This window comes from Tachypleus tridentatus, unplaced genomic scaffold (genome assembly GCF_004210375.1).
Source record: "Tachypleus tridentatus isolate NWPU-2018 unplaced genomic scaffold, ASM421037v1 Hic_cluster_2, whole genome shotgun sequence".
Lineage (NCBI taxonomy): Eukaryota > Metazoa > Arthropoda > Merostomata > Xiphosura > Limulidae > Tachypleus > Tachypleus tridentatus.
In genome coordinates, this window is record NW_027467782.1 from 29981447 (window position 1) to 30006271 (window position 24825).

The following is a 24825-nucleotide window of genomic DNA, read 5'->3' on the forward strand; positions in this document are numbered from 1 at the left end:
CCTGGCTGTATTAAAATGTATTACCTTTTATACTCTATTTATGTTGCTTCATTAAAAACAACTGAACATAGTTATAATGTTCATACATTTTCAATCTCAGTAAATGTTAAAAAGTTTCCAACTCTCTTGAAGTTAATTTAATACAGCAATTCTCAACTGGTTCTGTGGGTTTATGTACACCTAAACATATATTTAGCTTCCTCAAAAAAATTTAAATTACAAATAAAAGGTGTTTTAATAAAAGCTATTCACACTTTATATTTGTTTTGAAAACTTTGGTTAAATAAAGTCTCAGGTTAGTTCTACAATTAACATTTAAAAATATTCTATCTTTTGAAGAAAGAAGGTTGTATTTTATGTCCTTAAGTGAAAGCTACTGTTAATTGATTTATTTTAGTATAAACTAAAAATGAACTGCAAATGTAATTAAGTTTAATCAAAAATAAGATCTATAATTTGAAAAATTGTTTCCAACCACAAAAATAGAAACGAAAACCAAGCGAGCTGTAACCAGCTGCCAATATAACGTCTTATATTCATATTTGTTGCTTGCTGTTGGGGGCTCTCTGTAGTCTTGGTACCTGAAACCATGAAATAAAATGACCTTAAAATAGAAGCCAGCATTTTAAACAACTTATTTTATAGTGGATGTTTTGCATTTCATAAAATTTTAACTTTACCTTAAAATTGTTATGTGTACTCAGACAAGTTTTTTAAAATAAAGTTAACTTTCTAACTTAAACAGCTAAGTACATTTTGTGCTCTTATATGAACAGCAATATCCAAGTTTGTTAGCAATATCAAATTGTTAGAAATTAATTCTATAGTTTTCTTCCAAAAAAGTTCCTTTGAAATCCTATTGAGTGAGGAGATGTTGTTGGAATTTTGTGGCTCTGATGTCTGGGAAATATTAATAGATTTGTACCAACAGAAAAGAAATAATATCATCGAAGGGTTTACTCTTCAAATTCTATTGTGTTTTATTTAAACAATATTTGTGTATCAATCCTGAAATACAGTCATTGAGAGAGTCGATGTAGTTGATTCAAATTTTGCTGAAGATAAAATCAGTAAAGTTCTCTCTCTTGAAGATGTATAACTTTTTTACTGCACATAAAACAGAATCTAGAAACAATCCTTTCATCTTCCTCGGAGAAAAATGTATTAAAGTTTTGTACAAATGTTACTTCTTTCAGAATAAAAAATATAACTGATGGTGAATGTTATGAAATCTCTTGTGATTATTTTTAATGTTTATAAAAGGATAATAAAATTTCTGTTTAGTACTATGAATAATTATGTTACATTAAAAAATATTGCATAATGCACTTGAATAGAATTGTAAAACAACTGTTATTTCTAACTAACCTACAATTAGGTTTATAAAAAAACAAAAAACAAATTAATTACTACTTAAAGCAACACTTTTTGTCGAAACCCATCAGGCTAGCTTTGTGAAGTATTGGCTTTGACTGCCGAAACAAAAAGAAACTTGCCTGATTTATGGATAGAATACACTCTTTTTATTAGTTATATAAATACAACCAATTGTCCAACAGCAATATAAATGAGAATTACACAAATTTCTTGAAAAACAGAAGATAATACAAGGATTTGTCATTTGGGTTGAAATTTTATATTCTGAGTTGTTAGTATCTGCTATATATATGTTTCTAATTGGTTGAACAATCTGAAACCCTCACAAGAGGAGAGAAAAAAAAATATTTGTAAATGAATAGTCAGAGCATCACCAGATTGTGTAGAGAAGTATATTCATTTTTTAACTTAAGAATTAAATCTTATGTAATACTAATATTTAAGTTATAAAGTATCTTGTTGTACCAAGTTTAATAATATGTATTATTTTAAGTAGTTTAATCAACCCTTTACTGTCTCCACCCATATATCTACACATGCTAGATATCACCTACAGCATTATATATGCACATGCCAAACATCATTTCAATCCATATGTCTATGCATACGAGACATAACCTTCATCGAAATATCTACGCATACCAGATATCTTTTCCAATATGTCTGATCATGCTAGACATCATTTCCACCCATACATTTAACATGATAGACATCATCTGTACCCATCTATCTTTGCATGCTAGGCATCATTTCCACCAACTTATACATGCCAAATGTACCATGTTGCATTCAACTGCCTTGAATCTGGTTCATTGTGGTAAAAATGTTGTTGCAATGATGAAAAATACTTTCATGGATGATAACTTTGAAACTAACTTAATAAAATGGTTGTACCTTGCACAATTTGATATCCCATGTCAATAGGGTTAAAGTTTGAATCTACGTAAAACGTAAAACGGTTGTAACTTGTTCACTTTGATGTCTCACATCAGTAGGGTTAAAGAGACACCACACTGGTTCTTAATCACACATACATTGTTTTCTATGCTCTGTTAATTTGAAACAATAAAACAAAAATTAACACTTACTTGCAGTATTCCACACTGGTGTCAGGTTCAGAAAGAATATTCAAATCACCAGGAAAGTCACTGATGTTGAAATCTGACAGAGTAAAGTTCAGAAATCCATTCAGTGACCCATCTGGTGAAATGAAAACTTTATAAAATGTCACCTCTATAAAACTTGATGTAAAGGCAATAATTAGTGCCTGAAAAGTAAGAATATAGAATTAACAGTTCAGAAAATAACACACTTTCTTTCACCTTAAATAATATACTGTAATATTATTTAGTTTGATTGTGTAAGAGCAAACATTATTAAGTTTCACACCATTAAGTATATTGGACAATGTAGAAGAAAATATTCACATATGTAAACGTCATAGTACACAGTTAACTGGGTTTGACATTCTGGATTATAACAACATTCACTGTGTTAAATGTCTATTGCATCACTAACCATGCTTGATAGAACAGAAAACAATAGCATTTTCATCTTAAATTTCTTATGACATTGTTACTTTTTTTATTAAATGAACATCAATTTACTATATAGAATTATTATACTATATAATTCCAAAATAAAGTAATACACTGTACTTCAAGTGATCAGAAAGGTAAAAAACAATTTATTGTTTCTATTGACATCAATATGTAATACATTATAAACTCCTGTCTCTTCATAATAGTAACAATTAAGTTTTTATATCACATCAAAATTGTGATAGATCAACACCATGACAATTCTTCAATGCACAAAATTTCGTCTTTAATTAATAACAACCAATGGTCAGTAGGTGTAAACTTGTAAACTGACTCACAAAAAGAAATCACATCAATGTATTTTATAAACCCACTAAAGGTGCTTTAGAAAATCACTGCAGAAAGAACACAAGTACACAGAAATTCTAAAAGAGATCATATTAAGTTACAGTTTTGGAACTGACCTATACTTATAACATTAATTACATTAATTTAATAATCACCTTAAACATCAAACGTTTCTCAAAATAATTTCATAATTTAGATAAAATTTGAAAGGAAATGCAAAGAGTTTATTTCACTTATAATGATTCTTAAGGTGTCTCACTCTAATATCATACATGCGTATGAAGTATTCCTTTATCACTGTAATCAATGTATGTGATATTACTAACAGTATTAAGAACAAGTACAAACATTGCTCATAATTCTCTGTACTTACATTTGTGATGACAGAAATCTTTCCAACAGAATTGAGAATTCTGTACCATATTCCTATCAAAATAGAATCAACCTATTAGGATAACTGGAATATATTTCAATAACTTTACTGTCTAATCTTTTTTATTATTTTTTTGCTTACAAAACAATTCTCTTTCATTAACATTACATTCATGTATAGAATGGATTATATATATCTCAGCTAAGTTATAAATTAATACTTATCACTAAAGACTAATCAGGAGTTATTAATTAACTCTAATAATTCTTCTCTGTATATTTAGTGTAAAAAAATCAAGGTTTGAAATAAAACAAACTTCAAAGTATGAATATTACATTACTTCACTATCTGGGTAACTAGAAATGTCATAATGAAAATACCTAAAAGGCTAAAATCCAAATATTTCTTACAACTGATTGGTTCACACATGACTGTCAAATGATTGTTATTATTTACTAATAACAGTCCTCACTCAGTTAATGGAAGAGTGTTTGTATGTCACAAAGAAGTTGGGTATCACAACATTATTGTCTACATTTTAAGAGCTTCAGACTGCGATTTCTAACAGATTTACCATTACTAACTTTTTTATTATAATGTCTGTAATATATTTAATGTATAATGTATATAAGTTATGTTGTATAAAATTGTTAACTTAAATAGTATTCCGCAAACTATATTTGCCGTATATAAGCCGGTCTGAAAAGTAACACGCATTCAGCAATAGACATTACATACATATAGTGTGGTTGTAATACTATTATGATAAACACTTCTACTTGTTGAGAATCTCTGTGGAACTATACAGAAAATGTAACGGTTAACAATGTAATAGGTCTAACACTAATGTCTCATGTTAAGTGTAAATGTATGTTCTAAGGTTTGTCGGGTTTCATTTTATTCACTTTTTATGATTATACTACATTATTAGCTTGATATCTTGTGTAGAAATAACCTAGATCTTATGGCATATTGTCGACATTAGGGCTGTTAATAAGTAAAAATCCTATTCTGAATTAGCTGTACTAATCCCGAGATTTATTATCTAATTCTGATCACCATTGGTTTATTAGATCAGAAGTTAATGAATATAATGAACTGTTTGTCTTTTAACAGTTTTGATGAATCAGTTTAGTTTCAAAAAACAAATATTCTGTAATTCATATAAAATCACATCTAATAATGATTTCTGACTATAGATGGTGGTAAAGATTTAATAGCGAACTTTTATTTATCAGACGGTCACTGCTTTCATTTGTTGAAATGAAAATAGGTCGTTAGATGTCACAGTATCTCGTAAAAAATTGTATCATGAAAGAAAGCTTCTTCAGTCGCCAGTCACACATCATATCCCATAAACGTATTTTGAGGATTGGCAAACTAAGTTTTAAAACTGATCTGTTAATGTCACGTGAGTGTGTGTCCCATTAACATCACTGCATATGGGGTTTTGAATACTGTTCCTAATATGTTTTCCAATGGCACATAGATCTCATAATTTAAATTACATACAAGTTATTTGAATTTTAAAAACAAATTTTCTCTAATTCACACACGTAGATATCGAAATTGATATTGTTTTTTTATTCTATCGTGTAGAAATTGTTTACAAATTTTGTAGAAAACAAACTCTTAGTTAGATTTATTTATTATTTCCCTCATCATAATGACATTTTTTATTATTATGTTCCTGAAGAAAAATATAAACAAATTGAAAAAAGAGAAGAACATTGATAACAAGTGAATATATATCATCACTCATCTAGATTTTTTGGGGAAAAACTCGACTTTTATTTTCAAAACACATGTTGGAGTTGGACTTTTGTGTGTGAACTTGGTATCAGGCTAACTGTTTGTAGCCCTTGTTTCTTTATCCAATGCTCATTACAAGCTTTTCCAGCCTGTTCACACGAAAACTCTGTATAACTTGAATGTCAACTGTACGAGAATTTCGAAAGTACCGAAACACCAGTGGTATCAGATACATATATTATAAGGGTGCAGAACATCATTCATACTTCTTTTGGAATAATTACACTCATACTGTTCACAGATTGTAGCTACAAGCATTAGTATTAATTAATATAGCAGTATTGTTGTAATAACTAATGAATGTTTCATAAAAGAAAATGTGAAAGGTAAAGTAATATTTCCTAACCACGCAGTAGTAGACAAGGCTACTAATTGTGAAACATTAGATGCAGTAGCACAGCATCATGTGAGAAATAGTAAACACCAGACACGACAGAGTAAAATAAATTATGATTTATTTCTTAGGAAATGTGAAAGAAAACATAAAGAAAGCGTAATAACATTACCAGAAGAATATTTGTAGGAGATGTGACCCTGGTCGTGAAAATCAAGTTTGTCACATAATAGTGTTAAATTAAAATAAACCTATAGCAGAAAACCTCATAAAATGCCAGAGATAGACAAGTGTGAAACATATGTTTGAACAAGCAGAACAGAGGGCAGTATCAGTTATTATGTATCCCCGGTTGCATAAGGTCCTTAGAAGAACGGAAAATTAAATTTTGGGAAGAATTTAAAAAGTGATTGATTGTTGTAACAGTTGAAGACATTTATCTGTTACGTAATATACAGGAAACTAAAGAAATGTCAGTTATTGATAAAAGAAATAGAATATCTAAGACATATGATAATGAAAACAGTATTAAACCTGAACTAAAAGTTAGATATTCCTGCTTTCCTGGGATATATATGATTTTGTAGTAGGTTTACACCACATTTTGAGTTGTTGGCAAACCTCTAACTGAGCTAACTAAGAAAGAAAGAGAAGTTATTTGGGCAGATAAAAGACAAAAAGCTTTCGTGAAATTAGGACACGCTGCATTAAAATCACTCATTTTAAGTTATTCATTTTTAGTTACTCAGGCGTTAGTAAATAAATTATCTTAAACATATATATTTCAGGTTATGCTATAAATGCAGTGTTGCCATAATTAAATGAAAACAAAAAAGAACATCCTTTAGCTTATTACAGTAGACATTTACGAAAAGCTGAAGTAAATTACTCGGTCTCAGAACAAGAATGTTTAGCCGTAGTATATTGAATGAAAAACTTTTGTTGTTATCTGTATGGTAGGAAATTTATTATCATCACATGTCATGTACCATTAAGATGACTAATAACATTAATGAACTTTTCCTCTATGTTAGCCATGTTGATCATTAGTACTCCAAGATTATGATTTTGAAATAATTCATATAACAGGCAGAGAACATTCTAATGTGAATGCTCCATGTAACATAAGTGTAGAGTCACTGAAACTGATGAGAATAGTCTATTAACAAAATTGGAACCGAAAATGAGGATGAATTAGAAGTAATTAAAATCATGTGATTAGTGAACAAAATAAAGATGAGTAAATAAATAACTTGTGTGTCTGATAAAAAAGCGAATACGATTGTTAAAGTATTTTAAAATAACATTGCAGCTAGATACGTTGTACTCCAGTATTTAATGTCGGATATAGAAAGTAACTTTGTTTCCAAGTTAATAAAAGATATTTCTCATTTGTTAATTGCCAAAAAAACAAAAAAATAACTGAAACAACTGCTTTTCATCCAACTCCAACCGTATTAGTAGAAAGATTCAACAGAACTTTGTTGGATACGATGTCTCAATACTGTGAGAAAGATCAGAATACTTGGACAGAGCTTTTTCATTTATTACTATGTGCTGAAAATGAGTCTACTTTCGAAAGTTCGTTCTTTCAACTACATGGTAGAGATGTACTGCTGCCTAAGAAAGAGATAATGACCTCTAATGTATTTATTATGCAGTGATTACAAGACTGAGTTATAACAGAGAATGCAGTTCGCTTTTCAGTTAACTTTTAAACATTTAACAAAATCTGCTGAACTTAGAGAGAAACAAGGAAACAGGTTTGTTTGTTTTGAATTTCGCGTAAAGCTTCTCGAAAGCTATCTGCGCTATTCGTCCCTAATTTAACAGTGTAAGACTAAAGGGAAGGCTACTAGTCATCATCACCCACCGCCAACTCTTGGACTACTCTTTCATCAATGACTAGTGAGATTGACGGTCATATTATAACGCTCCCACGGCCGAAAAGGAGAGCATCTTTAGTGCGACAGGGATTAAAACCATCGACTCTTACGTTACGAGTCGAACCCTTAACCCACCTGGCCATGCTGGGCTCTTTCTGGATAGTATCTGATTGTGCGTGCACTTTGATACTTTTTTCTTTTTAGTATTATTTGTTATTCGTTATGGCAGCAAAAGGTCATGTAAATGATCCAAATATATTCTGTTACATTTGTCGTAAGTTTGTTGTGAGGAATCAATGACAAAATATCACAAGATTTCTCAAAAACATGCAAGGCTGCAATACTCGGAATAAAAAAAGAAATTTCTTATCCAATCTTCATTTTGTAATAAGATCTGATGTAGCTGTATCTACTTCACCAGAGACTCTTGATACAGTGTTATCCGATTCTGAATCTGATGTCAATAGAAATAATAATAATGAGTGTTTTCAACTTGAAGCATCTGATGAACCACAGCTTTTCATACAAGATGAACTTATTAATTCCGTGATAGATTTGAGCCTTTTAAAAGATTCTCCAGGAATTATGGGTTATAGGGTTCTGGCTTAGAGCTTAATTTCTGCAGGGACATCACATTACTGGTACAGAAATAATGAGAAACAGTTATACTGTTTTCGCATGAAGGTTCCCTGGTTTATTGCACTAATATTGCAAAATTAATACCAACACTAGAAGCTGCAGTATATGAACAGAGTGAATTGTGATTGTTTACTGATTGCTCCAAAAGAAGTCTGAAAGGTGTTCTACACAATAGTAACTTATATGTATCTGTTCCTATTGCTCATTTGGCTCATACGAAAATCTTGAAATTCTTCTTAATAAGGTCAACTACACATACCATCACTGACTATTTTGTGGATACTTAAAAGTTCTTTCCATTTTGTAAGGTTGGCAATCAAGTTATACAGAGTTTTTATATTTTATGAAAGCTTTCAGGAGAGTTTAAGCTAACATAACGTAATCCAAACTAATCTGAATTCATGTTTTTTGTTGAATGGGACAGGAACATAGTCTTCAACATTGAAAAAGAAACAATGGCCATGCATTGTCCTGGTTGATAAATAAAAGATAGACCAGAATACGAAGTTTTAATTATAAAATACGAGTATTTCACAAATCAAGATGAATGAGTATTCATATTTGCTTCTCAATGTTTTTATCTTTACTTCAGTTTATTTATATTTCTCTTGAAAAACATAATAATAAAAAGTTATAAACGCAATAATAATTGGATCTAAGTAAGAGTTTGTTTTTTCCTTTTTTCAGACAATATCGACGTCATAGAAAGAAATGAATATTTATTTTAAAGTCTGCGTATCTGAATTATTAAAAATCAAAATAACTTTTATCTAATTTAAATTATCAGGTGTATGTTATATTGCATAAACTCTTTGGAACAGTATTAAAAACTCCATATGTAGTGATATTATTGAGCCACACACTCACGTGATATCAACAGATCAATTTTAATAATTAATTAGCCAATTTTCAAAGTAAATTTATGGATCATGAAGTATGGTTGGCTACAGTCGAATCTTTATTTCACATTACAAATTTTATTAGACACGAAGACATCCACCTTACTATTTTTATTTTAACAAATCAAATCAGTGGCCGTATGATTAATGAAAAGTCGCTATTAATCTCCCTGAGGGACACCAGCTTGTGGAGTAAAGTATTCAGAAAAAGTTCCTTCAACATTTACTCTACATTTTCTATTTTTCAAAAAGTTAGATAACCAGCGAATAATTCCTCGCGGTAGTTCCATTTCATTCATTCGGAACCTTAGACCATCGTGCCAAACAGTGTCGAATGCTTCCTCGATATCAAGGAAGCAACCGACTGTACATTCTTTTTTATTGAAGCTATCTATTATTGTTTCGGTCAATCGGATTAGGTGGTCTGTCGTTTGTTTAAATTTCCTGAATCCATTTTGTTCTTTTGGTAATTTTGATGTTATCTTCAAGAATGTGGAGAGTCTATTACTGATTATTCTTTCAAGAATGACCAGTCTACACAGCTGGTCAGGCTGATTGTTCGGTAGCTATCAGGTTTATTAGGTGGCGTTCCTTCCTTATGGAACATTAACATATTTGCAAGCTTCCAAGAAACTGGGATGTATCCTGAGGATAGAGATAAATTAAAAAGTGAATTTAGGTGGTCAAACAATTTCGGAGTTCCCTTTTTAGAAGGATAGCTTGCATTTAATCTTCATCTGGTGCTTTGTTTTTTATGTTTGTTATTGCTTCGAGTAATTCTTGAAGGGATATTTCATTTGTTAGTAACGCACTGGGCAAGCACGTTAATCTGAGGGTCGCGGGTTCGCGCCAAACATGCTCGCCCTCCCAGCCGTGGGGACGTTATAATGTGACGGTCAATCCCACTATTCGTTGGTAAAAGAGTACCCAAGAGTTGGCGGTGGGTGGCGATGACTAGCTGCCTTACCTCTAGTCTTACACTGCTAAATTAGGGACGGCTAGCACAGATAGCCCTCGAGTAGTTTTGTGCAAAATTCCAAAAACAAACAAACAAACAAGTAACGTGCTTGCATAATCTGTGTCGTAACTTGTATTTGTATCAGTTATGTTTATTGGAAAAATTAGTACAAATTGATGTTTATTGTTTAATATGTAATTGGTGACTTTATTGTAGAAATATGTATTCATATCTGGATCAGTGTGGGTTTTAAAAAAATTTTGGAGTTGATCTTTGAAAGCTTCGGCTATTTCTTTATTTGCGTGTGCTTTAGTATTATTATGTTCAAGTGGAGGTTATTTCTTTGTGTCTGATTCAAAATTACCCGAAATTCAAAACGGAGTTTGAAAGTACCGTCAAACTTCAGACCACCTGATTCGACTTACAGAATCAATTACTGACAGTTTTAATAAAAATGAATGCACTGTAGCTTGCTTTCTCGATATTGAGAAAGCTTTTGACACAGTGTGGCATAATGGTTTACAACATAGGTTACAGGAAATTGCTTTACCCCAGGTAACTTTTCGCTGGCTGTCCAACTTTCTGGACAACCGAAAGTGCAAAGTAAATGTGAATAGGGCCTACTCAGGGTTCTTTTCACCCGAAGCAGGAGTCCCGCAGGGAGGGGTTGTTAGCCCTATATTATTTATCATGTATGTGAGTAATATGCCTCTGTCGGACCTAAATTTAGGTTTTGCATCACAGTTTTCTGACGATGTAGCAGTCTGGAAAAGTGCCCCACTCTTTCAATTGCAGCAACGAACCTACAACCAGTTCTAAATAACATCGAAGAATACTGCCAGAAATACAGAATTAAAATCAATATTCCGAAAACGCAAGTGATATTATTCAGTAGACTCAATAAACTGAAAAAGATTCACCAAAGCTCTGCATGAATGGATCACTTTTACTGACTGCTACTTCTGCTTATTTTCTTTATAATTCTCATTATTTTATTTTATTTTATTGTTATTACTAGTAGTAGTAGCATTTTCCATGCGGAAAAAAAGTAACATAAAAAATAAAGAAAAGAAAAATACAAAAAATGTATATTAAAATGAAAATAAAAAAATTAACTTTCTTGTGTGTCCAAGCATGGACTGTGCCCTGAAACGGGCCAGATGCTATCAACATTCGGAAGAGAGTAAGAGGACTACTGTATCTGACCCTCCTGGGTATTTAACATCAATACCCAAATACCCACTCAGAGAGATCGAACTCTCTTCAGCAAAGATGGCTGCTTCGAGCAACAACTGACGCAATGCTTCATCATTTCTGCCAAGTTTCTCGTTTAAATTGCTGCATCTCCTTACTTCTGATCGACTTCCCCTCTCTCACAATAGTTTTCTTAAGAATGAATACTAATGAAGCAGAACTTAGAATGTAATTTAACGTTCAAAAATGTGTAAATTTGGACATCTACTTTAAATATATCTGTAAAAGTTATTTATTTTCTTTGTATGCACGAAAACAATAATATTTCTATTAACACGAAAGTGTGCCGTTTAAGCAAACCACAGTAATAATAAGTTAGCAAAGAACGATTTTAAACATAATGAAGTCATTTGTTCTAAGGTAACATACTACATGTTTCGACAGAACATTAATGTGTCTGAACAAGTCAAACCAATGTGATGTCGAAAATCTAGTATGTTCTCTCAGAATAAATCGCGTCTTTATGCTTAGAAATACTTGTTTTCTTAATCGTTATTTATATAAGAATAATGTGATGCTTCCTCACCCACGTAAAAGACATAGCCGTAACTATAATTTCTTCCACGTTCAACTTAATTTGTCCTTTCAGCACTTAACACGTAACTTTTAAAGTATTACACTTCAAATGTAAAGAGGTTTTCACAGAATCATTTGTCTCTCATCACATAGCTCAATTCATGAGACTGGTATTCAACGAAAAACGTATTGGGTGATGACAAATATAAGACTGGAAAGTTACTTTTTATAGACCTTTCTTTTCTAGCCGTAATAGAATGAAATCAAAATTGGCGGTCAAACTTCTAGCTACACTTGTAACATTGACAATAAATAATTCTAAAGAAAATATTCATTCATCAATTAGCCTGGCTACGTTGTTTGTTCAGTTTAGGACATAAAGGTATAGCTACCAGTTTGGTCTGTAATTTTATTTCGTTCCTTTAAGTCACACATTTAATTCTTCTTTTCGCCGCACATCACTTTCACATTTAATTTGATTAGACTTTTTATCAATACACGTTAACAAATCCCATCAAATAAGAAATGAATAAGATCACAACCATATTATTCAAAACGGAACTTTACGTATCTTTGTTTCTTCTCAAAACATGGTCAATAGCTTATTTATAGTAACAACATGGAATATAGACTAACAGATACTTGTCATTAACCCTCTGAAATCGGCAGAGCTCTTTGATACATCATCATCTGTGCTAAATACTTAATATAACATCTCCTGATGCAAAATTTAATCAAAGTTTTTCACGTTATATCTCATTAATTTCTTAACCCATTGCCTTATAATTTGGTGTTGGAAGTAAAATTCCAATAAATATAATCACATGATAGTTTGGGTTACCAGGGTCTGAAGACAGAAAATAGAAAAACGTTAAACTATTACTTCTGTTAACTCTCCAGTCGGATCGTCACCTTGTCGTGGTGAGAGAGCATGCGCGTGCAAGTAATCCTGAGAGCGATGTCGTCGGGAGGCTTGCGTTTCTGGTAGGGTCATCCATGATGGCAAGATCGAGGGTGAGGTTCTTGACAAAAAACGACCCAACCCCAAGACCTCAACCTGGACTCCCTAACGGCAGGAAGGACGGACAAGGGCTGCAGCAGTTCTACAAGTTCTAATCGTCTTGGTATCCTTGCCATTGGACTCGACTTGTTGGGGGCGTTATAAGGTGACGGTCAATCCCACTTTTTGTTGGTGAAAGAGTCGCCCAAGAGTTGGCGGTGGGTGGTGATGACTAGCTGCCTTCCCTCTAGTCTTATACTGCTAAATTAGGAACGGCTAGCACAAATAGCCCTCGAGTAGCTTTGTGCGAAATGCCAAATAAACCAAACAAATCCTTGACCTCGGACAAGGACACCGCCTGAAGGTAAAACGCTTGACGCTAGCGGTTTCAACAGTTGGTTCACATCTGCTAATTTCCGCTGCGAGTTACTGTTGATTATATGTGCCAGGCACGCCTTCAATAATAATAGAATATTTGGGTGTTTTGTTTTAAGTGGTGTATTTTTTGGTTGTGTAGTTTCATTTTGTAATGAATTTCTACTTTTTCTTTTCGACACTACCAGAGTAAACTCTTGGTTTTCATTTGTTTGTTCTAGATTTTTTCTTCTTCATTAGTTTCTGCGTTATCAACATCCAAGGCTTTGTTTAAGTTAGTAACATAATCCGTATTATTTTTAGTGTAGGAAGGAACTATCTCCACCTCTGTATGAGAAGTTTCTTCACCTTCATCTTCAGAATTTTCACTTGAATTACTTAACTATTTTTCTTTCTGATTTTCGTTTTTCTCTTATATTCTTTTATTGTTTTCTTTATCACATTCCAGAGATGTTAATTTTGCTTTTGTAATATTACAAAGTGCCAGTAACGGGGAGTTGTTTTCTAAATTCTAAATTATTCCTAGTTTTGGCCACCAAGCGAAGTAGACATCTTTGTTTGTTTTCACTCGTTGTGGATGTTTCTTCGTTTTCAAAGTCATGGTTGTATTCCAGTGGTCAGCATCGCTTTTTTCTTGGCGACCCGCACTTTCGTCGACCTAGTTGGATCCATTTCTTTTTCTTCTCATTCAACTGGTGCTGTTTCTTACAGTATGGGTAATTATTTTTATCCAAGAGAGTATAGTAAGTTATCTTTGTTCAGATAAGTGAAGGTGGTTGTCGCAGAGAAAGGGTTATAAGTTTTTCCTACACTATTCATATAAACTCAAGAGTTTGCAGAAAACTCTCCTATATCTCAGCTCACACTCGCTAAAAGTCCCCGGCGTTTGACTCAAAAACTTAGTGCCGCGGGTTCAAATCCTGGTCGTACCAAACATACTCGCCCTTTCAGTCGTTGGAGCGTTATAATGTAACGGTCAATCCCACAGTCAATCCAATATTCTTTGGTAAAAGAGTAACCAAAGAGTTGGCGGAGCGTGGTGATGATCAGCTGCCTTCCCTCTTGTCTTACACTGCTAAATTACGGACGGGTAGGCGCAGATAGCCCTCGATTGGTTATGCGCGAAATTCAAAAGCAAGCAGTTGAGATGTTAACTCTGATAGTTCCAGTAAGACATAACTAAAACACATCTTTTGCTATCAAAAGCATTATTTGATAAAACAAGACAGAAACCTAAATAACCAAGGGCACTTCAAAATCTGTTAAGCAGAATTTGAGTAAATTAATCTACGAGACAATTTTTGTGTCCTTTTTCAACCTATATTTACTTACACTACTAATACCAACGGTAGGGAGTGGGTATATTTTATTCAATTTTATTATTATTCAGGATTCCTATCAACCTACCTTCAATTAAAATTATTCTAGGCAGGATTACACTGAATTAATTTATGTTACTTTTGGTACGATCGAGAACATCAATCGATATTAGCTCTCAAATCGATCAAGAGGTGATGAAGATATGAGTTAGAAGTTCGTACTTAAAATATTAATAAAATAATAATAACTTTGAGCCGTTTTATAAGCCGCTGTGCTGCAGCTGAGAAAAACATATCATATATATATTTTAAAATAAACTTGCCACTTTGTTTTCATGTTGTTTTGTTAAAGGTAAACATTAAAGAATAGTATTAGAACAAATAAACTACGTTAATGCATATTTCAACTGGAGATTCGTAATACTTCTCTAAACAACTGGAATATCAAATCACGTCAATAATAATACATCCAACTCTAGCTGTCTTCAATAAATTGTATAGAATACACGTGCAGTGAGGTCTATTCGAGATGTTTATCTATATTTAGAACAGGTTTTCTGGTTCAGTTGTGACATTTTTGACTGGAAACGTATTGACCTCTTTTTTTTTTTACTTCAGGGCTACATAGTGTATAACTTGTTGTTGTTAATCTATTCACATTCACTTGTTAAAATGCGCTTTGCAGAAATCTCTACAAATTGGCTTGTGATAATACACGTACTTAGAAGGCTCGGCATGGCCAGGTGGGTTCAAGCGTTCGACTCGTAATCTAAGGGTCGCAGATTGAATTATGGTCTCACCAAACATGCTCGCACTTTCGGCCGTGATGGCGTTATAATTTTCGGTCAACCCCATTATTCGCTGGTAAAAGAATCGCCCAAGAGTTGGCGGTGGGTGGTGATGACTGCCTGCCGTCTCTCCAGTCTTAAACTGCAAAATTAGGGACGGCTAGCGCAGATAGTCCTCATGTAGCTTTGCGCGAAATTCAAAAATAAACAAACTTGCTTTGAACCTGAACTGAGGAATATATTATTAAAATACAGCCGAAGTAAACAACCAGCACTTACATGTGGTATTGGCAAAATGCCTGAAATTCAAACGATACGCCAACAAGGAAGTGTAGTAAAAATAATACAGAAAATCATAATTGCGAAGAATTTTCACAAATATCAAGGCAAGTATTTAATAACAATGATAAACATTATTTTGTTTCATCAGATATAAAAGCAAAACACGTTTATTTCAAAAGTGTTTCAGTAAATAACCATACGTTAATTGCAAATGCTTTGTTACATCACAAGTGTTTTAGAAAATTACCTCACGTTTTTTACAAGTACGGTTTTATGTCATAAATGTTTCAATTAAATATTGTTGCTCTTTGCTTGCCCTTCAAGAAGAGAAACTATCTTAGAATTATAGCGCTTTGTGTTACAGTTTAGAAAAAGGTTCAGAGAGACTGTATCATAGATTAAATCTCTGATAGATTTTATTCCAGTATGGAAATTGAAGTCCAGTTATATTATATGCTGTTACAGTACGTATAGATACCGTACATCGCAGTTCAGAAACAGTTGAATTTTGTACCAGTAAAGAATATTCAGATACATTTTATCTCAGTACAGAAAGTTCAGAGATATTGTACGACTATATAAGAAACATGAATTAAGACACACGTTAATTAGTCTTGCAAACAAAACAAACTCTATGGTGCGTCCAATAATTATTTCTTATTTACTTAATGTTTTATGTTTCACAATTGAGACAACTGAACCAGTGGTGGACTCAGCAGATAGCTCGATGTGGCTTTGCCATCGTGAAAACTCACATACAACTGAATATAAATAAACTTACCGAACGCTATTTTCTACAGACCTGTACTTGTATCGTTGGCACTTCATGTATGCTTAACAACTCATGTTCTCATTAAATAAGTTCCTTTACCCACTTTATTTTTTCAATTAACAGCTCTTGAAAAATGTATAAATAGATCTCAAATCAATTCATGTGTTTTATATACTTTACTATCATGTTACTGAGCATAGGTGTGTCCTTCTAATACATGTTTCAATTTTTTTAAGGTTACTTTCAGTAACTTTATTGATTAAAATGTCTGTAATATATTTAATTTATAATATGTATAATGTATGTTGTATTAAATGGCTAACTTAAATATCATTCCGCAAACTATGTTTGCCGTATATAAGACTGTATATATAGAAACTTGCTTAGAGTGTGGTTGTGATAATATTATGATGAACACTTCTACTTGTTCAAAATCTTTAAAGAACTATTTGGAATATGTAACGGTTTACAATGTAATAGGTCAAACACTGATGTCTCGTGTGAGGTGTAAATTGTACATATTATGTACGTCTAGTGTGGTGTAGTTCTCTTTATGATAAACATTTCTATTTGTTGAAAATTTCTGAGGAACTATACAGAAAATGCAACGGTTAAGAAATTAATAGAAGTAACACTAATGTTTCATGTGAAGTTCCAATGTATGCTGTAATGTTTATCAGTTTTTCGTTTTATTCACTTTTTCATTATGATTATTCAGCATTATTAGTTTGATATCCTGTTTAGAAACAACCTAAATTTTATGGGAAATCGTCAACATTATGTCTGATAACAAATATAAATCTTATTCTTAATTACCTATATTAGTCACTCAATTAATTATCAAATTCTGATCCCCATTGGTTGATAAGATCAGAAGCTACTGAATATAACAAACTGCTATACTTTTAACAGTTTTGATGAATCTTATTAAACTCGACAATAAAGTGTCATATTGTTTTCCTATATCACAATAAAACTGTAAAAATGCAGAAAACCTGGAAATGTTACGTAAAGTAAAGCCAGTGATCTCGTTCCTCCATACTGTTTCAAATAACTATTAAAATGGAAAAGACGAAAATAGATCAATAAAAATATTTCATGTTGCAACTGGAATTGCCAAAATGTAGAAATATGTAAACTTAAGTATAGTCTTTCTTAAATGATCTGAAACCATGATTTAATTTGATTAATACAAGTTTCCTATCAAACATTTTCTGGAATATACCGTCATCTAGTTTTTACCCAAACAGTATATGCCTGTCGATTAATAAGATTTTAAATTAAAATTATGATAACATCACATCTAATAATGGTTTCTGACTGTAGATATAGTAAAGCATCAATTGTGAACTTTATTAGACTGACAACCGCTGCTTTCATTTGTTGAAATAAAAATAGGTTGTTAGATGTTATAGTATCCAATAAAAAAGCTGTATTATGAAATAGAGCTTTTACTCTAATTAATCTTACTTCATATCCCATAAAAGAACTTGGGGAATTGGTTAATTACCTATCAAAATTCATCTGTTAGTGTCACGTGATAATGTGACCCAATAATATCATTGCATAAGGAGTTTTGAATACTGTTCCTAAGATCTTTCGCAATATTACCTTGACCTAATAACTTAAATTCCATACAAGTTATTTTGCTTTTACAAATAGATTTTCCATAAGATACGCAGACTTCGAAATTAATATTCATTTTTTTCCATCACGTAGAAATTGTTTACAAATTGGTAACAAAACAAACTCTTTGTTCAATTTATTATTTCCTTTATCACAATGAATAATTTTTAGTATTATGTTTTTGAAGAAAAATATAAACTGATGAAAGAGAATAACATTGATAACAAATGAATATATATCTTTATTCATCCAGAATTTTTTGGAAATACGCGTCTCTTATTTTCAAAACTATATGTTGTCATGAAACATACCTCTAAATGTTCTAATGTTAAGTTAGTAATGAACTGACGCCTACCTCTAAATGTTGTAATGTTAAGTCAGTAATGAACTGACGCCTACCTCTAAATGTTGTAATGTTAAGTTAGTAATGAACTGACATCTACCTCTAAATGTTCTAATGTTAAGTTAGTAATGAACTGACGCCTACCTCTAAATGTTGTAATGTTAAGTCAGTAATGAACTGACGCCTACCTCTAAATGTTGTAATGTTAAGTTAGTAATGAACTGACATCTACCTCTAAATGTTCTAATGTTAAGTTAGTAATGAACTGACGCCTACCTCTAAATGTTCTAATGTTAAGTTAGTAATGAATTGGCATCTACCTCTAAATGTTCTAATGTTAAGTTAGTAATGAACTGACACCTACCTCTAGATGTTGTAATGTTAAGTTAGTAAGGAACGACGTTTACCTCTAAATTTTGTAATGTTAAGTTAGTAATGAACTGACGCCTACCTCTAAATGTTGTAATGTTAAGTTGGTAATGAACTGACACCTACCTCTAAATGTTGTAATGTTAAGTTAGTAATGAACAGAAAGTCCACCATGTACATACACCATTGCCACAGTCCGTTAGCCCATTGCAGCCAGCACTTGTATTGCGCCCAGGTCCAGCCAGGTTTTGGAAGAAAACGCTGCTCCGTTCAGTAGAAGAATGTATATGTGGAAATTGGAAGTGTCCTTAGGTAAAGCTTCACGGTAGAAAACTTTGACATTCTGGTTACAGTTATGAAAAAAACATGATTACAAAAAATAAAACAATAACGGAATATAAATCACAAACACGTTTCGTTTTTTCTTTTTTAGAAAATCGTAACAAAACGTCAAATTGATATGATTACCTACTACTGTTTCCTTTTAAATATGGTGGTTTATAATTTCTAACAATATTTTAGTGGTTCTAACAAATGTAAAACTTGAGGCAAAATGTTAATTCTAAAAACATTTTCAGGTTCAACTTGAACTCGAAATAAAAATAACTGTGTGAATAATGTATTAATTTATACATATTGACAAGTAGTTTCTAAGTAACAACAGGTCTATACAAATTGACAAGTAAAGTTGTAATTTCTAAGTAACAAAAGAAATTCATATCTCACGAAAATTTATTACACGTACCTATCCACACAGTAATGAATGATGAGTCTACATAATATATTCATACACAAAACACAATACTCACTTAGAATCTCAGGTTTAATTCAGTTTTCAATTCACACAATAAAAATAAATAAATGTTGTGTTTCAAATTATTTTATTAAAGAGTTTATTTGTTTGAAGTGAAGACCAAAGTTCAATAAGATGTCTGTGTTCTGTTCACTACGGGTGTTGAAACCTGGTTTCTGACGTTGTGAGTCCGTAGAGGTACCGCTGTATCACCGAGTCATAAAAAAGTACAAAATGTAAAGATCTATAATTTATTTTGCAAATGTTCCTTGCAACGGGGCGTAAGCAGTGGGGTATAAATCCCTAGCAACGGGGGGTAAGCAGTGGGGAATTGTCTCTAGCTGCGGGGGTAAGCAGAGAGAGATATGTCCCTAAGAACGGGTGGTAACATATTATTATGTTCAAGTGGAGGTTATTTCTTTGTGTCTGATTCAAAATTACCCGAAATTCAAAACGGAGTTTGAAAGTACCGTCAAACTTCAGACCACCTGATTCGACTTACAGAATCAATTACTGACAGTTTTAATAAAAATGAATGCACTGTAGCTTGCTTTCTCGATATTGAGAAAGCTTTTGACACAGTGTGGCATAATGGTTTACAACATAGGTTACAGGAAATTGCTTTACCCCAGGTAACTTTTCGCTGGCTGTCCAACTTTCTGGACAACCGAAAGTGCAAAGTAAATGTGAATAGGGCCTACTCAGGGTTCTTTTCACCCGAAGCAGGAGTCCCGCAGGGAGGGGTTGTTAGCCCTATATTATTTATCATGTATGTGAGTAATATGCCTCTGTCGGACCTAAATTTAGGTTTTGCATCACAGTTTTCTGACGATGTAGCAGTCTGGAAAAGTGCCCCCACTCTTTCAATTGCAGCAACGAACCTACAACCAGTTCTAAATAACATCGAAGAATACTGCCAGAAATACAGAATTAAAATCAATATTCCGAAAACGCAAGTGATATTATTCAGTAGACTCAATAAACTGAAAAAAGATTCACCAAAGCTCTGCATGAATGGATCACTTTTACTGACTGCTACTTCTGCTTATTTTCTTTTATAATTCTCATTATTTTATTTTATTTTATTGTTATTACTAGTAGTAGTAGCATTTTCCATGCGGAAAAAAGTAACATAAAAAATAAAGAAAAGAAAAAATACAAAAAATGTATATTAAAATGAAAATAAAAAAATTAACTTTCTTGTGTGTCCAAGCATGGACTGTGCCCTGAAACGGGCCAGATGCTATCAACATTCGGAAGAGAGTAAGAGGACTACTGTATCTGACCCTCCTGGGTATTTAACATCAATACCCAAATACCCACTCAGAGAGATCGAACTCTCTTCAGCAAAGATGGCTGCTTCGAGCAACAACTGACGCAATGCTTCATCATTTCTGCCAAGTTTCTCGTTTAAATTGCTGCATCTCCTTACTTCTGATCGACTTCCCCTCTCTCACAATAGTTTTCTTAAGAATGAATACTAATGAAGCAGAACTTAGAATGTAATTTAACGTTCAAAAATGTGTAAATTTGGACATCTACTTTAAATATATCTGTAAAAGTTATTTATTTTCTTTGTATGCACGAAAACAATAATATTTCTATTAACACGAAAGTGTGCCGTTTAAACAAACCACAGTAATAATAAGTTAGCAAAGAACGATTTTAAACATAATGAAGTCATTTGTTCTAAGGTAACATACTACATGTTTCGACAGAACATTAATGTGTCTGAACAAGTCAAACCAATGTGATGTCGAAAATCTAGTATGTTCTCTCAGAATAAATCGCGTCTTTATGCTTAGAAATACTTGTTTTCTTAATCGTTATTTATATAAGAATAATGTGATGCTTCCTCACCCACGTAAAAGACATAGCCGTAACTATAATTTCTTCCACGTTCAACTTAATTTGTCCTTTCAGCACTTAACACGTAACTTTTAAAGTATTACACTTCAAATGTAAAGAGGTTTTCACAGAATCATTTGTCTCTCATCACATAGCTCAATTCATGAGACTGGTATTCAACGAAAAACGTATTGGGTGATGACAAATATAAGACTGGAAAGTTACTTTTTATAGACCTTTCTTTTCTAGCCGTAATAGAATGAAATCAAAATTGGCGGTCAAACTTCTAGCTACACTTGTAACATTGACAATAAATAATTCTAAAGAAAATATTCATTCATCAATTAGCCTGGCTACGTTGTTTGTTCAGTTTAGGACATAAAGGTATAGCTACCAGTTTGGTCTGTAATTTTATTTCGTTCCTTTAAGTCACACATTTAATTCTTCTTTTTCGCCGCACATCACTTTCACATTTAATTTGATTAGACTTTTTATCAATACACGTTAACAAATCCCATCAAATAAGAAATGAATAAGATCACAACCATATTATTCAAAACGGAACTTTACGTATCTTTGTTTCTTCTCAAAACATGGTCAATAGCTTATTTATAGTAACAACATGGAATATAGACTAACAGATACTTGTCATTAACCCTCTGAAATCGGCAGAGCTCTTTGATACATCATCATCTGTGCTAAATACTTAATATAACATCTCCTGATGCAAAATTTAATCAAAGTTTTCACGTTATATCTCATTAATTTCTTAACCCATTGCCTTATAATTTGGTGTTGGAAGTAAAATTCCAATAAATATAATCACATGATAGTTTGGGTTACCAGGGTCTGAAGACAGAAAATAGAAAAACGTTAAACTATTACTTCTGTTAACTCTCCAGTCGGATCGTCACCTTGTCGTGGTGAGAGAGCATGCGCGTGCAAGTAATCCTGAGAGCGATGTCGTCGGGAGGCTTGCGTTTCTGGTAGGGTCATCCATGATGGCAAGATCGAGGGTGAGGTTCTTGACAAAAACGACCCAACCCCAAGACCTCAACCTGGACTCCTAACGGCAGGAAGGACGGACAAGGGCTGCAGCAGTTCTACAAGTTCTAATCGTCTTGGTATCCTTGCCATTGGACTCGACTTGTTGGGGCGTTATAAGGTGACGGTCAATCCCACTTTTGTTGGTGAAAGAGTCGCCCAAGAGTTGGCGGTGGGTGGTGATGACTAGCTGCCTTCCCTCTAGTCTTATACTGCTAAATTAGGAACGGCTAGCACAAATAGCCCTCGAGTAGCTTTGTGCGAAATGCCAAATAAACCAAACAAATCCTTGACCTCGGACAAGGACACCGCCTGAAGGTAAAACGCTTGACGCTAGCGGTTTCAACAGTTGGTTCACATCTGCTAATTTCCGCTGCTAGTTGCTGTTGATTATATGTGCCAGGCACGCCTTCAATAATAATAGAATATTTGGGTGTTTTGTTTTAAGTGGTGTATTTTTTGGTTGTGTAGTTTCATTTTGTAATGAATTTCTACTTTTTCTTTTCGACACTACCAGAGTAAACTCTTGGTTTTCATTTGTTTGTTCTAGATTTTTTCTTCTTCATTAGTTTCTGCGTTATCAACATCCAAGGCTTTGTTTAAGTTAGTAACATAATCCGTATTATTTTTAGTGTAGGAAGGAACTATCTCCACCTCTGTATGAGAAGTTTCTTCACCTTCATCTTCAGAATTTTCACTTGAATTACTTAACTATTTTTCTTTCTGATTTTCGTTTTTCTCTTATATTCTTTTTATTGTTTTCTTTATCACATTCCAGAGATGTTAATTTTGCTTTTGTAATATTACAAAGTGCCAGTAACGGGGAGTTGTTTTCTAAATTCTAAATTATTCCTAGTTTTTGGCCACCAAGCGAAGTAGACATCTTTGTTTGTTTTTCACTCGTTGTGGATGTTTCTTCGTTTTTCAAAGTCATGGTTGTATTCCAGTGGTCAGCATCGCTTTTTTCTTGGCGACCCGCACTTTCGTCGACCTAGTTGGATCCATTTCTTTTTTCTTCTCATTCAACTGGTGCTGTTTCTTACAGTATGGGTAATTATTTTTATCCAAGAGAGTATAGTAAGTTATCTTTGTTCAGATAAGTGAAGGTGGTTGTCGCAGAGAAAGGGTTATAAGTTTTTCCTACACTATTCATATAAACTCAAGAGTTTGCAGAAAACTCTCCTATATCTCAGCTCACACTCGCTAAAGTCCCCGGCGTTTGACTCAAAACTTAGTGCCGCGGGTTCAAATCCTGGTCGTACCAAACATACTCGCCCTTTCAGTCGTTGGAGCGTTATAATGTAACGGTCAATCCCACAGTCAATCCAATATTCTTTGGTAAAAGAGTAACCAAAGAGTTGGCGGAGCGTGGTGATGATCAGCTGCCTTCCCTCTTGTCTTACACTGCTAAATTACGGACGGGTAGGCGCAGATAGCCCTCGATTGGTTATGCGCGAAATTCAAAAGCAAGCAGTTGAGATGTTAACTCTGATAGTTCCAGTAAGACATAACTAAAAACACATCTTTTGCTATCAAAAGCATTATTTGATAAAACAAGACAGAAACCTAAATAACCAAGGGCACTTCAAAATCTGTTAAGCAGAATTTGAGTAAATTAATCTACGAGACAATTTTTGTGTCCTTTTTCAACCTATATTTACTTACACTACTAATACCAACGGTAGGGAGTGGGTATATTTTATTCAATTTTATTATTATTCAGGATTCCTATCAACCTACCTTCAATTAAAATTATTCTAGGCAGGATTACACTGAATTAATTTATGTTACTTTTGGTACGATCGAGAACATCAATCGATATTAGCTCTCAAATCGATCAAGAGGTGATGAAGATATGAGTTAGAAGTTCGTACTTAAAATATTAATAAAATAATAATAACTTTGAGCCGTTTTATAAGCCGCTGTGCTGCAGCTGAGAAAAAACATATCATATATATATTTTAAAATAAACTTGCCACTTTGTTTTTCATGTTGTTTTGTTAAAGGTAAACATTAAAGAATAGTATTAGAACAAATAAACTACGTTAATGCATATTTCAACTGGAGATTCGTAATACTTCTCTAAACAACTGGAATATCAAATCACGTCAATAATAATACATCCAACTCTAGCTGTCTTCAATAAATTGTATAGAATACACGTGCAGTGAGGTCTATTCGAGATGTTTATCTATATTTAGAACAGGTTTTCTGGTTCAGTTGTGACATTTTTGACTGGAAACGTATTGACCTCTTTTTTTTTTTACTTCAGGGCTACATAGTGTATAACTTGTTGTTGTTAATCTATTCACATTCACTTGTTAAAATG

The 24825-nt window shown here is 32.9% G+C and overlaps 1 protein-coding gene and 1 long non-coding RNA gene across 3 annotated transcripts in view; one reads left to right on the top strand and one right to left on the bottom strand.

Annotated features, from left to right (window-relative positions):
• LOC143243033 (uncharacterized) overlaps positions 1 to 24825 on the top strand; it is a 233121-nt gene that overhangs the window by 180204 nt on the left and 28092 nt on the right. The window contains exon 3 of one of the 2 annotated variants that reach the window (XR_013023788.1): positions 844 to 1189. The exons of the other annotated variant lie outside the window; for it this stretch is intronic. This is a non-coding gene — a long non-coding RNA (uncharacterized LOC143243033). Of the gene's footprint in view, positions 1 to 843; positions 1190 to 24825 lie in introns of those variants that run through there. 2 annotated transcript variants of the gene reach the window in all.
• The window catches only part of LOC143243032 (prolyl 4-hydroxylase subunit alpha-1-like), a 273473-nt gene continuing 267541 nt past the window's right edge, over positions 18894 to 24825 (bottom strand). The window contains exon 5 of the mRNA XM_076486665.1: positions 18894 to 19154. Within this exon, the coding sequence (XP_076342780.1) occupies positions 19132 to 19154 (23 nt within the window). The 3' untranslated portion in view covers positions 18894 to 19131. The remainder of the gene's footprint in view (positions 19155 to 24825) is intronic.